At 37.0% G+C, this 16,875-nt stretch overlaps 1 protein-coding gene across 3 annotated transcripts in view; it reads right to left on the bottom strand.

Moving 5' to 3' along the window:
* Window positions 1-688: 688 nt before the first annotated feature.
* The window catches only part of RALGAPA1 (Ral GTPase activating protein catalytic subunit alpha 1), a 278,398-nt gene continuing 262,211 nt past the window's right edge, over window positions 689-16,875 (bottom strand). For 2 of the 3 annotated variants that reach the window (XM_079767517.1, XM_079767520.1), the window contains exons 39-40: window positions 16,690-16,814; window positions 689-2,022 (exon numbers count right to left, since the gene is read on the bottom strand). In XM_079767517.1, coding sequence (XP_079623643.1) covers window positions 1,874-2,022; window positions 16,690-16,814 — 274 coding nt within the window. In that variant the 3' untranslated portion in view covers window positions 689-1,873. Of the gene's footprint in view, window positions 2,023-16,053; window positions 16,085-16,689; window positions 16,815-16,875 lie in introns of all 3 variants that reach the window. The other variant, XM_079767518.1, reaches the window with a different exon arrangement.

The following is a 16,875-nucleotide window of genomic DNA, read 5'->3' as shown; positions in this document are numbered from 1 at the left end:
TAAAGAAATCTAGTGAAGTGTTATCTGAAAATGAAAACAATCATGTTAATTGTCCTAATTAACTGCTATTTCAAGTTGGTATTTTCATTCCATTCTGTTACATATCATCAAACCATTAGCTGTTCATTAAAAAAAAAATTGAAAGCACTGTAGAAACGTGTAAGCAGTTACTTTGACTTTCCTCTTTGTAATTCTTCACCTAGGTTGTGGGAAACTGTCTGTATTGTTTAATCTTGTTCCAAGGGACATTTGTTTATTGTCTTTCGTAGGAATTTTAGTTTATTTTCTACATTGTTTCATAGGAATTTTTTATTTATAAGAAAATAAAAACTTAAGTGCACAGGTTTTAGAAACTATAAAAAGTTTTGTTCCTGAATGTATACTATAAGCCAAGCAAATTTAAGAAATCAAAGAAACATGAGGCTGAGATAAATTGATGCTTTAACCAAGTGCACTGGGTGAAGTTTCTGGCCAGACCTTATGAAGGAGTAAAATTTCCTGCATTTTTAATGACTGTGGTAGGATCCCTGTGAAATAAGTTAGGGGTGTATCCTGAAAAGTCAAGCCCATTTTTCATGATTAAGATAATCTAGATTTATGCTTCACATCTCTCCATTAATCATATAGCCCTGATTATTAAATCTGAAAATACATAAAAGACAAAAACACTAATGGACATAAGTGATAATATTTTTATTATATTACTAAATACTATATATTTTTTTCACTGTTACAAATTTGTAGATACTACATGAAAGATGATACATAATTTATATTTTATAGTTTGTTGTATGATGTATTTACACATGCAGTTAGTACCGATGCCATGCTACATTTCCTTAGGAGATGCCCATTTAAAACAAAATATGAGCAAAATGTGAGCAGCTTATCTACTGTAGGAAAATACTTCTGGAGAGTGGAATGTATACCAACCTGCACCTGCAAGTTCAGTATTAACAATATTAGATTTAATTTGGACTCCTGGGTCATGTTACTTTTTAAAAAAATACACATAATTTAATTAACACATTTATATCAGAAAACTTTTTTCCTTCTTTCCTTTTTTCTTCCCAAGTCCCCCCTTTATGGTATTTAGGAAAGAACAAAGATACACCAGGATCCACCAGCCAATAATAAAGGGCCACAATCTCAAAAAAAAAAAAAAAAGGGGGGGGGGGCATTTAACAGTGATACCATTTCAAAAGCAAAACATTAGAAAAATATTGAAGCTAGACTTAAATCAAAGTTAGCACAGTGATTTTTCTGGTTATTAGATATGCCATGGTGTCACCACACAGCCAAGAAACGAGGCATTGCTTTGGGAAGAAAAAGTTAATGCTAAAATTATTTCAGTTAGAATTTGAGATGCTAAAAGACCATTTATTTTAATGTTTTATTTTCATAACATAAATAATCCATACACATCTGTATATTAACAGATTTGCAACTTTTGCTATAACTTTACAAATGCTTAAATTTAAAAATTTACATTTGTAAAAAAATTATATATTTACTGAGCCCATAAAGTTGCAATGGGGCATGATAAATAAAATAATGAGAACCAATTCTATTTTGGTTCAAAGGTAATCATGAAATTAAATGTAAAACTTCTTAGACATAATTATCTAGAAAGGTAAAGGGGTATTGAATGCCCCTCTCCCCCAAGGCAGTTTAGAGTGTAGGGGGAAAAAAACAACTAAATAAACAACTCAAATCTAAAATATTAAGTTACAAATTATTTAAATCCAGTGTTCTTTTTACAATAAATGTTCAGGAAGGAACATGCATGCTATGGCAAACATAAGAGCCCGAAAGGGTTAACACTATGTTCATGCTAAGGTGGCTACTGCAGATCTCTGCTGGGCTGCTCGTCTCAGGATTTATTGGCTGAGCCAGAGGATCGACGCAGCTTCATGGACATACGGCTTTTGCTAGTTCGAGGAGACATTGGAGAGGCCAGGTCAGCCCCATCTACCTGCGTTGCTGTGGGAGTTTCACTGGGTAGAACCTCTGAGTAGGAGCCTGTGGGGAAAAGCAAGAGCTTTAGTACAGGTCAGGTTATCCAGCCTCTTTTCCCATATAAAACAACCTGTCGCTACTAATTTGTAGCAATGGATCCCAAACCTTTAATGAGGTCTTTTGAGAGGAAAGAACAAGCCCAAAACTTGCTTGTTATAACAGTTTACTAATATTTTATTTAAAACCCAATGATCTGGTGGCTCATGCCATCATTTTAGCAAGAAAGCACTAATCCTTATTTCCAGAGCCAGAATCAAGCAGAGAGCTCCCCAGAAGAAGCAATGGGAAGCAAAATCTTTGGGCCAGAAAGGACAGGGATCCAAAGCAATATTCGCATGCAGGACGGGCTTAGGAAGCAGGTAAGAAGGACCCATTCCTATCTCTAGGGCATAGGGTATAAAACCAAGAAAAGGGCCTTCACTGCCTAAACTTGAAAACAACAAGCAATCAGTTCCAAAAGGAATTCAGCACGATGAGACCATTATATATGCTAGGTATTAAAATATGCTTTCAAGGAGGAGGAAGAGGACAAGAATTCGCATTTGAAAGTCAGTTAAAAAGACAAACTGACCCCTCAAAATGTCTTGATTTAGAAGAGATAAGCAATACTTTATTTTCCTTAAAGTTTTGCAATTATATTATCCAGTCCTAGGAAACAGGCAACCAGTTATATTAGAAGATATAAAAATTTAAAAGCAGGGGATGGGTGTGGGATGGGAATGGGGGGATGAGGACAAATATGTGATACCTTAATCAATAAAGAAATTAAAAAAAATTTAAAAGCAAAGTTAAGTTCAAATTAGAAAATTCTTTGTGTCATTTATAAAGTAGTTCTTCACCTCTGTACTTTATTTCCATGAATTGATTCTTTAATATACAGCAACTCTACAGAACTTTGCACATTATAGGCTCTCAAATATTTTCTGAATAAATAATAAATTATATTAAAAATAAAAGCCCTTGCCTGGCTGGTGTGGCTCAGTGGTTGAGCGTCGATCTATGAACTAGGATCGATACCCAGTGTGGGGAGTGCAGGAGGCAGCCAGTCAGTAGTTCTCTCTCACCATTGATGTTCCTGTCTCTCTCTCCCTCTCTGAAATCAATAAAAATATATTTAGCCCTGACCGGTTTGGCTCAGTAGATAAGAGTGTCGGCCTGTGGACTGAAGGGTCCCAGGTTCGATTACGATCAAGGGCATGTACCTTGGCTGCGGGCACATCCCCAGTAGGGTGTGCGCAGGAGGCAGCTGATCAATGTTTCTCTCTCATCGATGTTTCTAACTCTCTATCCCTCTCCCTTCCTCTCTGTAAAAAAATCAATAAAATATATATTTAAAAATAAAAAAAAAACCTTCAAAAAAACAAAGGAAATCAGCAAATATAACAGAATAACAAAATTAAAAAAAATTCTGTATATTTTAAAGCACTTTAACCCAGATTTCTGGGCTCTGTGTACATGGAAATTTTCTTTATAGGTGTCACAAACGGACAGATACACACCATATAGGTTGCAGGCTTAAATTTACACATCTCCTTACTCTGTAGGGAAAGCTTCGGCATATTTGTTAGCCAAAGTAGCAGCTCACTGACACTTTAAGCTTGGATATGATTGTACTAGGACTTCCATATAATAAAACATTTGTGCCTAAATTGAAATAATGAATATTTATAAGGAAACACAAGATCATTCAATAGGGATATTGGTCCTACTGAGATGTATCCCTTTTATTAAGAATGTGTCTTGGTAGGACACTTCAAAATGTTTTAAAGGGCAAATGTTCTCATTATACTTATGAACAAACATACATTGTCAGAGAAAAAAAATTTATTACTTATAATCCAGGTCAACTGCCCTGCTTTTCAAAGGAACTTCTTCAATATTATTATTTTTCTAACTGAAATGAGGTTGGCCTTCAAAATACAAGGAGAAGGAATATATATATTTCGGTTCACTTTTACTCATCCTGAAGATCTGAACTGGTTGATCGTGGAAAACCTCAAGGAGAATATGAACCCATGGCCCTTTTTAGGAAAGCACTGCAGATGGACGGCAGAAGGAAGGTGAAGAGCAGTGGCTCATGCTTTTCTGGTAATGCATATTATTCCCGGCCAATCATGACAGGCTTTCCCATGGCTATTTACCTTGAGGTGGCCAATGTTTTCTAGCGGAGGTTTTGGGAGGAAGAGAACTATCACTGCATTTCTTTCTTTGTTGTAAATGAAGAAATGGAGTAGCGAGCAGAAGTGAGAAAACAAAAGAGAAGATAGATAACAGGCATGAGAGACACTGCAGAATTTTACAGGTGTTAACCAAGGAGCAGAGAAGAGAGTAACCAGGTTTTTAATATGAAATACAATTGGTCATGCAATGTGTTAGAGTGATGATGTATCACAATGAATGCTTTGTAAATTAAATGTTATACTTACCAACTAACAAAACAAGTTCAAATAGGAAAAAAGAAAAGAAAAAAATGATCTATGAGAGATGCTATAAACATCTATCTTTCAAAGTGTTCACTATACTGGGGGTATGTTATCCTGATCACTCAGTCATAGAATCTTTAGAGCTATACTTACTGCCCCACATGTTAGCCATAGCTGCCACATTAATTAAGTTAAAATTAAATGTAAAAATTTGGCTTCTCAGTGAACTTGCCACATGTTAAGTGTTCAGCAGCCACACGTGGTTAGTGGCAAGCATACTGGACAGTGCATTCAGAATATTTTCATCATCATAGAAAGTTTTATTGGAGAACACTGCTTTAGAGTATGCCAAATTCAAAGAATATTTTCCTCAAAAACAGGAATTCCCATGTCTCCCTTACACCCTGCAGCGTGAAATCCCCCCTTCAGTAAACCGAGTCAAATCAGGCTTCTTACTGTGTGTAGAATATAGCTCAGAGTACCTCTTCACATTTTAGCAAACAGTTATGGTATATACTCAGCATACCCAAACTCTATAAATAATTTAGAGTAGACAGATCTCAACTTTATTTATTTATATTAAAAACATTTTTATTTATTGACGAGAGAGAGAGAGAGAGAGAGAGAGAGAGAGAGAGAGAGAGCGAGCGCAATTTGTTGTTCCACTTACTTATGCATTCATTGGCCAGGGCTAGATCTCAATTTTAGATGTAAAGAATACAGTGATTTCATTTCACATCCTATTCTGCCTAAGTACTGATTTATATCACCTGAGTCATAAAGAATGTTAGTTTATTTCTATTATTAATATATCCTCAAGTATAAAGTTTAAAAAGTATCTATGGACTCCTATATTTATGCATACTGTATCTGTTACTAACACTGGTACAGTACTCACACAGACTGTGTCTATATCTTAAAGGTATAATAAATTGACTCACATATTGTGCATAGATTACAATAAACTATTATTACAAATACATGTAACATGATGAATATGACTGTGGGATATACAGATTACATATAGGAACTTAATGAATAATTTATTATTACATATAATATACAGATTACATATAGGAACTTAATGAATAATTTATTATGGCTTTGTTTGTACTGCTTGCTGATAGGCATGACCAGTTTAAACTGCTAAAGTTATAGGGTAGACATAGCCTTTAAAAATATTATGACTTAGAAAGCAATTCCAATTAATACTAAAGTAAGAGGCAATGTGATCTGTTAGAAAGCATGGGCATGGGTTAGACAGGTATCGTTAAATGCCAAATTTGTCATGTTATTAGCTTTTGGATCTTGGGGAAGTTTTCTTATTTGTAAAATGGAGACAATACTAATTATTTTGCAAAGTTATGAGGGATGAATGATGACATATGCAAAGATCCTGGCACAGAGCAGGTACCCAATAAGTGTTAGCCTTATGATAAGATTACTAAACACATAAGAGTAAAATTAATAGACTTTGAATCAGAACAGATGAGGATTAGAAAAGAAGGAATAGAAATTAGAAATATTTTTGAAGAAAATGACCACTTATAAAATATAACTGTTGAAATGTGGAGAACACAGCATACCAAAAAGTTTAGTTTTGGGGAAATTAAATAATTTATCTACTCTTATGCTAACATTCCTATACTATATAACCTTATATTAAAGGATGCAGATTACCTAAATAATCTTATGGCTTTAATATTGTTAAAGGAGGTGATAAGTGATTAGCATGGATTCACCACTGAATGTCATAAAGGAAATAACACATTTAAAATAAAATGGCACAGAAATATAAGCAAAGTGGTTTCATTTTAAGATATTCAAGAATTACCATTATTGCAACTTAGAACATATTAGTCTAAGCTTGTCATATTTTATCTCCTTACAAATGGGAAAACTTGGTTTAAGATACATTAATTTATTTGAGATGATGCAGATAATAAACAGCAGAACTAGGATTTAACCCAGATCAGTCTGATTCCAAAGTCCATACTTCTCCATGGCAACCTTAAAACTATTTTTAAAAAAGAAGAAGATTTTTTAATGAGTGGTAAAGTAGAGCCTTAAAAACAAAAATATTTTATAATTTCTAATTTGTAAATATGACACGTTATTGGGCATTTTCTCTCTTTCCTCTCTCTTTCAACAGCAAGAAAGGGTTGAAAATATTTACATGAAATGGGTAATTATAATAGTTAAGATCATGGACTCTGAAGTCAGAGTCTGGCTTCAAGTACCAGGTGATTCTGGATAAGCAAAAAAAAATTTTTTGTAAGCAAATTAAAAAAAGAAAACCTCATAGAATTTGCCATAAAGATTAAATGAGAGAATGCATGTATACTACTTAACATAGCAATAGCTCAATTATTATTTTACTATTATCATTACAAAAATCATTACTTTGAATGAATGTTCTAAGTGGAAATTGAACATAGTAATTACTGTCACAAAAGGTTAATGGCTAAGAGACAACCAAGATGGCGGCATAGGTAAACACCTGTACTTGCTGCCTCTTACAACCACATCAAAACTCCAACTAAAAGACAAAACAAATACCATCCAGAACCACGAGAAACCTGGTTGAGTGGAAGTTCTACAACTAGAAGGAAAGAAAAAGGTGCATTGAAACTGGGAGGAGGTGTGGAGGTGCGAAAGTGCAGAGGTACAGAGGAGCGCGAAATGGGCTGGCAACTGGGTGTGCTGTTGTTTTTTTCAATCAGGAGGGAGATACAAGCTCCCGATTGCTCTGAACTCCAGTTCTGGGCCAGACTCTGGGGACCTAGACTCATACGGGGAGAAACTGGACTGTCTGGCATCGGGCAGGAACGCGAGGGTGTCTTTCTCTCAGAGGTGCTCCCAGCGATCACTGTTCCTGCATGGGGCCGCAGGACACAGAGACCCGGGGACCTCCCTGGTACAGGGCTGACTGGCAGCCATTGCTGCTTGCTCCACCCTGGTGATTCCCTGAGACCCCGCCCCACCCAATTTACAACCCCACCCAAGCTGTGCACAGCGGCTTTTGCATATGAATGGCCTGTCCCTCTTGCAACCTAAACCTAACAAACTGCAGCTGGGTCAGAGAGATCCAAAGCGTCCAAAAGAAAGCCTAAGGCCCTGCAGTGGCAGCCCGCATTGCTTCACAGCTGGGCCTCATCTGGGCACTTACAAACCCCAAAGAGGAGGAATCTGCAAATCTCTCTGTAGCTCCTGCTGGGTGGCATCAGGCAGTGGCTGACTTTGCACCTCCTTGGAGATCTAAGAGCCAGTGTACCCAGTGGTCAGTGTGAGAACATACCAGATTACAACCCTTCACATCCATAAGCAACACACTCAAGGGGCAGACTCAGTCAGCACCAAAGCTCCACTGAAGCAAGTCCTGCCCCATAAGGGTGTCTCCTGCACAGCATTCTCCCATTGTAGACACAGCTGGTCCTCATAGCCAATTGACCTGGAGGTCAATTCCTCCCAGTGATACCAACAGCAATCAAGGCTTAATTACAACAAGACTGTGCACACAGCCCACAAAGGGGTGCACCAAGAGTGTCCACCTCAGGTGACTGGGGAGGCTGAGCCACTGGGCCCTATAGGACACCTACCACACAAAGCCACTCTATTAACACAGGGAAGCAGCCGTGGCTTTTTTTCAACCTGAAGGGAGATAAGCTCCCGATCACTCTGAAATCCAGTTTCTGGGGACACGCGGGGGACCCAGACACCTACAGGGAGAAGCTGGACTCTTGGCCATTGGGTTGGAAAGTGAGAGTGACTTTTTTGCAGAAGTGCGCCCAGCAATCATTGTTTACTGCGCTGGAGCGCAGGACGCGGGGACTTGGAAACACGGAAAGGCAGAGACAGCTGATGGCAGCCATTGCCGTTTGCCACACCCTAGCCTAGTGATGCCCTGAGACCCCGCCCCGCCCTGAGACCCCGCCCTGCACATTCTACAAACCCACCCAGGCTCCACACAGCGACTTTTGCATATAAATGGCCTGTTCTGTGGAAGCTTAACCAAAATAAACTGCAACTCCAGTCAGACTGCTCCAAAACCACCAAAGCCCAAGCAAAAAGGAGAAAACTGTAGTTCTTGCTTTAGCTCCTCCTGGGGGGCCTCAGACAGTAGCTGACCTGCACCCCATTGGAGGTCCAGAAACAAGGGTATCTAGTGGTCGGTGTGAAACGACACCAGATTTCAACCACTCTCATAAGGGACACATTCAAGAGGCAGACTCAGTGAGCACCAAAGCCCTACTGGAACAAGTCCCGCCCCATAAACGTGTCTCCAGCACAGCAATTCTTCCGTTATAGACACAGTGGGTCCTCACAGCCAATTGGCCTGGAGGTCAATTCCTCCCAGTGACACCAACAACAATCAAGACTTAACTACAACAAGGCTGTACACACAGTCCACAAAGGGGTGCACCAAGAGCGTCCACCTCAGGTAACTGGGAGGCTGACCCCTTGAACCAATAGGACACAATAGGACACAAAGCTACCCTACAAACTCAGGGAAGCAGCGAAATGAGGAGGCAAGGAAACAGATCCCAAACGAAAGAAATGGAGGAGAACAAATGAATGGACATAGAGTACAAAACCACGGTTATGAGGTTTTTCAAGAATTTCATGGAAAAGGCCGATAAATTTAATGAGACCCTCGAGGATATGAAAAAGGACCAACTAGAAATTAAACATACACTGACTAAAATAAAAAATATTATACAAAGACCCAACAGCAGACTAGAGGAACGCAAGAATCAACTCAAAGATTTGGAATACAAAGAGGCAAAGGACACTCCTCCAGAGAAGCAAGAAGAGAAGAGAATTCAGAAAGTTGAAGATAGTGTAAGAAGCCTCTGGGACAACTTCAAGCGTACCAACATCAGAATTATGGGGGTGCCAGAAGAAGAGAGAGAACAAGACGCTGAAAACCTATTTGAAGAAATAATGACAGAAAACTTCCCCCACCTGGTGAAAGAAATAGACTTACAAGTCCAGGAAGCGCACAGAACCCCAAACAAAAGGAATCCAAAGAGGACCACACCAAGACACATCATAATTAAAATGCCAAGGGCAAACGACAAAGAGAGAATATTAAAAGCAGCAAGAGAAAAACAGTTAATTACTTACAAGGGAGCACCCATACGATTATCAGCTGATTTCTCAACAGAAACTATGCAGGCCAGATGGGAGTGGCAAGAAATATTCAAAGTGATGAATAGCAAGAACCTACAACCAAGACTACTCTACCCAGCAAAGTTATCATTCAGAATTGAAGGGCAGATAAAGAGCTTCACAGATAAGAAAAAGCTAAAGGAATTCATCACCACCAAACCAGTATTATATGAAATGCTGAAAGGTATTATTTAAAAAGAGGAAAAAGAAGAAAAAAGTAAAGATAAAAATTATGATCAACAAATACATACCTATCAACAAGTGAATCTAAAAGTCAAGTGAATTAAAAATCTGAGGAACAGAATAAACTGGTGAACATAATAGAATCAGGGGCATAGAATCGGAGTGGATTGATAATTCTCAGGGGGAAAGGGGTGTCTATGTGGGGGGTACGAGAAGAGACTGGACAAAATCATAAACCTATGGATAAGGACAGCGGGGGGGAGGTAAGGGCAGAAGGGAGGGTGGGAACCGGATGGAGGGGAGATATGGGGGGGAAAAAAGGAGAAACAATTGTAATAATCTGAACAATAAAGATTTATTAAATAAATAAATAAAAAGAATATACAGAGATTCAACAGCAGACTAGAGGATCCCAAGAATAAAGGCAAAGATTTGAAATACAAAGAAGCAAAAAAATACCCAATCGGAAAAGCAAAAAAAAAAAAAGAAAATCCAAAAATATGAAGATAGTGTAAGGAGCTTCTGGGAGAACCTCAAGCGTACCAACATCCAAATTATGGGGTGCCAGAAGAAGAGCGAGAGCAAGATATTGAAAACCTATTTGAAGAAATAATGACAGAAAACTTCCCCCACCTGGTGAAAGAAATAGACTTACAAGTCCAGGAAGCACAGAGAACCCCAAACAAGAGGAATCCAAAGAGGACTACACCAAGACACATCATAATTAAAATGCCAAGGGCAAAAGACAAAGAGAGAATATTAAAAGCAGCAAGAGAAAAACAGTTTGTTACCTACAAGGGAGTACTCATACAACTGTCAGCTGATTTCTCAACAGAAACTATGCAGGTTAGAAGGGAGTGGCAAGAAATATTCAAAGTGATGAATAGCAAGAACCTACAACCAAGATTACTCTACCCAGCAAAGCTATCATTTAGAATTGAAGGTCAGATAAAGAGCTTCACAGACAAGAAAAAGCTAAAGGAGTTCATCACCACCAAACCAGTATTATATGAAATGCTGAAGGGTATTTTTTAAGAAGAGGAAGAAGAAGAAAAAGGTAAAGATAAAAGCTATGAACAACAAAGTGACAACAAATACATATCTATCAACAAGTGAACCTAAAAATCAAATGAATAAAAAATCTGATGAACAGAATAAACTGGTGAGTATAATAGAATCAGGGGCATAGAAAGGGAGTGGACTGACAATTCTCTGGAGGAAAGGGGTGTTGGGGGTGTGAGAAGAGATTGGACAAAAATCTTACACCTATGGACGAGGACAGTGGGGGGGGGATAAGGGGGTATGGGGTGGGGTGGGAACTGTGTGGAGGGGAGCTATGGGGGGGGGGAAAGAGGAACAACTGTAATAAACTGAACAATAAAGATTTATTAAATAAATAAATAAATAAATAAATAAATAAATAAAAAAGGTTAATGGCTAATAATTTTAGGCTAACCTAGTGATATGATTAGGAATCTGTTTTTAAAAACACAGTAAACAAATTTATAGTTGATGATATATGTTGAAGGAAACTGATTTTCCTGTTGGCATTTACAAAAATTTTTTTAAAGTTTATAGTCTACCTAATAAGGAGGTAATATGCAAATTGATCATCACTCCAACACACAAGATGGCCGCCACAAGATGGCCGACAGTGGAGGGCAGTTAGGGGCGACTAGGCTGGCAAGGGAGGGCAGTTAGAGGTGACTGGGCCAGCAGAGGAGGGCAGTTGTGGGCAATCAGGCCAGCAGGGGAGGGCAGTTGGGAGGGACCAGGCCTGCAAGGAAGGGCAGTTAGGGGCGACCAGGCCTGCAGGGCAGGGCAGTTGGGGGTGACCAGGCCTGCAGGGGAGGGCAGTTAGGGGCAACCTGGCCTGCAGGGGAGGGCAGTTGGGGGTGACTAGGCTTGCAGGGAAGGGCAGTTAGGGGCGACCAGGCTGGCAAGGGAAGGCAGTTAGGGGTGACCGGGCCACCAGGGGAGGGCAGTTGGGGGCAACCAGGCCAGTAGGGGAGGGAAGTGAAGGGCAACCAGGCCGTTAGGGGAGCAGTTAGGCGTTGATCAGGCTGGCAGGGGAGTGGTTAGGGGGTGATCAGGCTGGCAGGCAGAAGCGGTTAGGGGCAATCAGGCAGGCAGGCAGGCAGGCAGGCAAGCGGTTGGGAGTCAACAGTCTTGAATTGTGAGAGGGATGTCCGACTGCCCGTTTAGGCCCGATCCCACCAGGATCGGGCCTAAACGGGCAGTCGGACATCCCTCGAGGGGTCCCAGATTAGAGAGGGTGCAGGCTGGGTTGAGGGACACACACCCTCCCCCCCCCCCCCCCCCCCGTGCACAAATTTCGTACACCAGGCCTCTAGTATAGATATATATAACATCTTCTGAGTTCCTAAAATATATTCTTTCAGGTTACTTCAGAAAGTAAAGTGCAAAATGACTTTTAAAGAAGAACACTGAGCTTAAATGGTTACCTAAAGCAATGGCTAAATTTTGATGATTTGTTCTATCCAAAGGTTTAAGAGATGGATCTGATCATCATAACACTATCCCATCTATATGTGGCAATACAGATTTTATGAAATAATAGTAAAATAGATTAGAATGAAGGATGATTTGACACTACCCTAGGTTTTCATAATCACTCTTATCTAGATTAACTCTTATTCTGATGGCATACATAGAAATATTTGAATCTTATTACTAATTTTTATAATATTTATTTAAATAGCAGCCTAACTTAGTTCGATTCCCAGTCAGGGCACATGCCCGCGTTGCAGGCTCAATCCCCAGTGTGGGGCATGCAGGAGGCAGGAGGCAGCCGATCAATGATTCTCTCTCATCACTGATGTCTCTATCTCTTTCTCCCTCTCCCTTCTTCTCTGAAATCAATAAAAACATATTAAAAAATAGCAGCCTATAAATTTTCTAAAGGTAATTATAGTTATATGTAGGTATAGGTATGTATATTTATGTGTGTATATGAATATGTGTAAATGTGCATATATAGAGTCAAACACCAATCAATCCTTTAATTTTTAAAGTACTAAAATTTATACACTTAATTTGCAGAAAAACAATAATTCCAAGTGGAGTTATATACTAGCTCAATACTACACAATAAACATTAAACATATTTATGGCTGGTGATATTAAAAAGACAACACTGGAAAAAATGAGTGCTATTTTTAATGTTGAAATTGAGAAAGACAATGTTTATTGTGCTTTTCCAGCAAAAAAATCCCGTTTCTTGTTGGCATTCCATAATTTCTTTTATTAAAATAAGGCTTGATTTGAAAAGACAATGTGCTATTAGGGAAAAATATCTAGATTTTGAACTACCAATGTAATTTGGTAAAGAAGAGGAGTAATTTAATTGCAGAGTCAGAGGAGAGGTGTTCATGAATATTAAAAAAGTTAAAAAAGAAGGTCACTGTAAAACTTTTGATATTTTCCACACACATGCCTGACAAAGATAACGGGATTTTTCCTGTAATTTTTTTTAAAAATAAGGGACAAGAACAATCTAATAATGTTTTAATGTAGTTATCATGATGTCACACTTTGTTGATCTCCCATATCTCCCCCTCAATGACCTTAGGGATAAAAATAATTTCCTGTAAGTATCAGTCTACTGCCAGAGTCCATTTTGAGAAAATACAGTTATGAAATTTATGGAGCAACTATGATACACCAAAAATGCTTCTCATATCTATTTAAATAACACTAAAAATTATTTTTTTAAATCTTTTTTTGTATTTTAATGTTATCACAGTTGGTACATTACTGTTAAATAGAAAGTAGGTTTTAGTTATCTTAAATCAAGTTGTCAACTTAAAAATAGTATTTTTCACATTATTCCATCAAATAAAATTATGTTATAGGATTGGTTAGAAAGATGATATTTTTTATATGACTATCATATTGGCATTACTTTAAACTTAATTTCAAATTATTGCATTAGTATTGATCAGTATTATTTTATATACATGAAGTATGCATAGAATATTTAAAGTTAATTTTCACTTGCAACTATGAATGCATTTCCTCAGTGTGGCAAATTTTATCATATGTTAAAAAGGAAAAGTGAACCAAGAAACTTCCATACTGTTATTATGTGGTTTATTTCATGTGTTCTCTCCCCCACTTTCACTTACACTTTTAAAGAGAGTTCTATATGTATGGGGTGGTTTAGGACAGAAAAATCTGAGGTGACTGGAAAAAAATAAAACAATCATTTATCAGGAACAGAATGCTTTTGTTACTGCAGAAGTAAATATTTCATTTTTATATTGTGTTGAACCGAGAACCACTCTGCTAAAAATTTCTATCTTTAATAACTACACAGTCTGCAAAAAACATAAAAAAAGGTATTTGGTAATACTGGACCAAGTTATTTACAGCAAAAACAACATCTTAGAGTTTGTTTCTAATGGTTCCTAAAGGTAAAGACAATTAAAAAAAATTAATTGAATGTTCTACAGCATGCTGTATCACAATTGAGCTGTTTTGCACTAAATAAAGTTTTCTTCTTCACTGCACCCCCAAAAAATATTTAACTGAAAGAATTTTTAGCATGGCATTAGGTTTATGTTAAAATTCACATCTGCATTACTATTTAGATAACTGTCAGTTTTATGTTAAACAAGTTGTAAATAAAATACTAGAATATATTAAAAAAATGAAGCCAAAAGAGCCTTGACTTGGTTACTGTATCATTTTTTACTTAATGCCTCAGAAAGTGAGAATACTATTTACTTCCCATATTATATATATAAATATAGGCAGTCCTTGGGTTACGTCGGACTCAACATACGTTTCGTGGTTACGTCGCAATCTCCCATTTATTTATATATAAAAAAAGTTCCGTCATTTTGACGTATGTACATATGTGCTTTATGTTTTTTATTATTTATTTACCACAAGTAAAGGTCAGGAATTGTTATCTTTCTTTAAATTTTTTTTTACTGTTTCACTTCATTACGTGGGTTCCGACTTACAGCGAAAATCGTGTTACGTTGCGCTGTAGGAACGGATCTCCGACATAACCCGAGGACTGCCTGTGTGTGTGTGTGTGTGTGTGTGTGTGTGTGTGTGTGTGTGTATCTGGCGAAATATGCAGAATAGGCAAAATAGAAAGGAATATGAAGAAGAGGAATGTGAAGGACTCCAGTTGGTAAACAACTAGAACATTAAAAACGACACCCTTTCTACATTTAAGGGGAAAACTTAGTCTGAGTGTGGTCCCATTATCAATATTTTTCAGTTGTGAAATATATAGCTTGACTATGTGATTCACAAAAGTATTATTCATATCTATTTTAATAATCTAGTCTATTTATCAGATATTCTCTATTATTAAAAAGGACATTTTCAGGTATACTTAACTAGTTTTTATTTTGTTGTTCATTAATTTACTTTTAATATCTTTCTTTTGCCATCTTTCTTTATGCTAAACTGAAGAATTTTAGATAGTATCAATCCATTGAAGTGAATCTTAGGTTTTTTAATGTCTCTTTCAAAAGATTCAACCTAGTCATCATTGCTAATAAGTCTTCTATATTAATCAAAAGAGCTCTAAGATTTTAGGTATAATTGTTTTTCTAATGCCCAGTTAAATGATCACAGAAATGGAAGCTTTAATTTCATTGACTAAATCTCAATTGAGAATAACAGTAATTTTTTTTCAAATAAATTGGGCAAGAAAAGGAGTACTGTACCTTTTAAGCTTATTTAACATAGAAAAAAATTAAAAAAGAGAATTTGAAGGGTTACTATAATAAACTTCAAGTATGCTGTATTATCTTTTCCTGCTTCCTTTGAACTCATTAAAATAGTCATCGTCATATTTCAGGTGCCTAGTACAGTGCAAGGCACACAACAGAACAACTATTTGGTGAGTTAAGATACTCAATAAAAATGCAACACATTATAAAATACAAAGACATACCATTTCAGTTCAGTAGTACTACTTTTTCATGCTGAGAAACAAAGAAGGTCAATACAAGAAGGTGTAACTAATTTCAACCAAGGGGTTTATTATTAGTTATTTTTTATACCAGAACCAGTGTTAGTGTTTCATGCAGACTGGGTTAGTAAGTATAATTCTGGAAAAAATTTAGTGACCATTTCTGAAATGTTAAGTATGAACCAGGGCAGTGTTAAGTTTGCTTATTGTTTGAGTTACAAGCTTAGTGCTTGCTAATTAAAAAAAAAAGGAAATAGGGGAAGAACAAAGAATGTTTTGGTTGACACTTTGTCTTACCTTCAGATAAACAGAACTGATATTTAATGATCTAAAGAGGGAAAATAAAATAAATGAAACAATCATAAGGAGTACAAAGTATTACAGAATAGGAAGGCCATGAGTCATTTATTTTTTACTGATTCCTTCAAAATTAGTTAATAGTAAAAATGCAGTACCCTTTTATCATCTTTAAATATTATAAAATAATTAACTATTTTAAGTCCTTTTAGATCTAGACCATTCAACTTTATTTGTAAAATTAGAGATAAGACAATATTCTTGGCCATAAAATTCAATGCTCTAAAGTTGACAGTGCATGTTCAACTTGTGTTTCTTGCGCAGATACTTCCTTCAGTAATGATTCCGTGAAACACAATAATCACCGCCCAGTAGCTCAGATAAAATGTGGTGTATGTACTTCTATGAAGACTGTTGACTTTCAAAGAAATTCCATGTAGGTAAAAGAAAATATGAATCAAATTTATAGGCCAGATTCAAATTTTAAATAATGATGAAAAATATTTATATTTCAATGTTGAAACTGGAATTTTATTCAGGCATGTTTTCTATTATTTTAAGAGTTTTTAGAACAAAAGGGTATTGCATTTCAAGTTCAAATAATGACAAGTAACGAATACTTGCTTTTAATCTTACCAGCATCCGGTGGTAAATGATGGTAGGGAGCTGGAGAAAAAACCTGCGCCGCAAAATCTTCAAATGTCGTTGGTTCTAAATGGTGCTGGACAATTGTTTGCAGGTACCGTGCTCTCTCCTCATAGCTGATTTCCGTCAGTTAAGGATGAAGTTAATGCAGCTTATATTGAAAAAGAATAGACTCAT

The sequence above is a fragment of the Cnephaeus nilssonii genome (genome assembly GCF_951640355.1).
Source record: "Cnephaeus nilssonii genome assembly, chromosome: 4".
In the NCBI taxonomy this organism is placed as follows: Eukaryota; Metazoa; Chordata; class Mammalia; order Chiroptera; family Vespertilionidae; genus Cnephaeus; species Cnephaeus nilssonii.
Note: the sequence above shows the minus strand (reverse complement) of the source record. Positions and strands in the feature narration are given on the sequence as shown.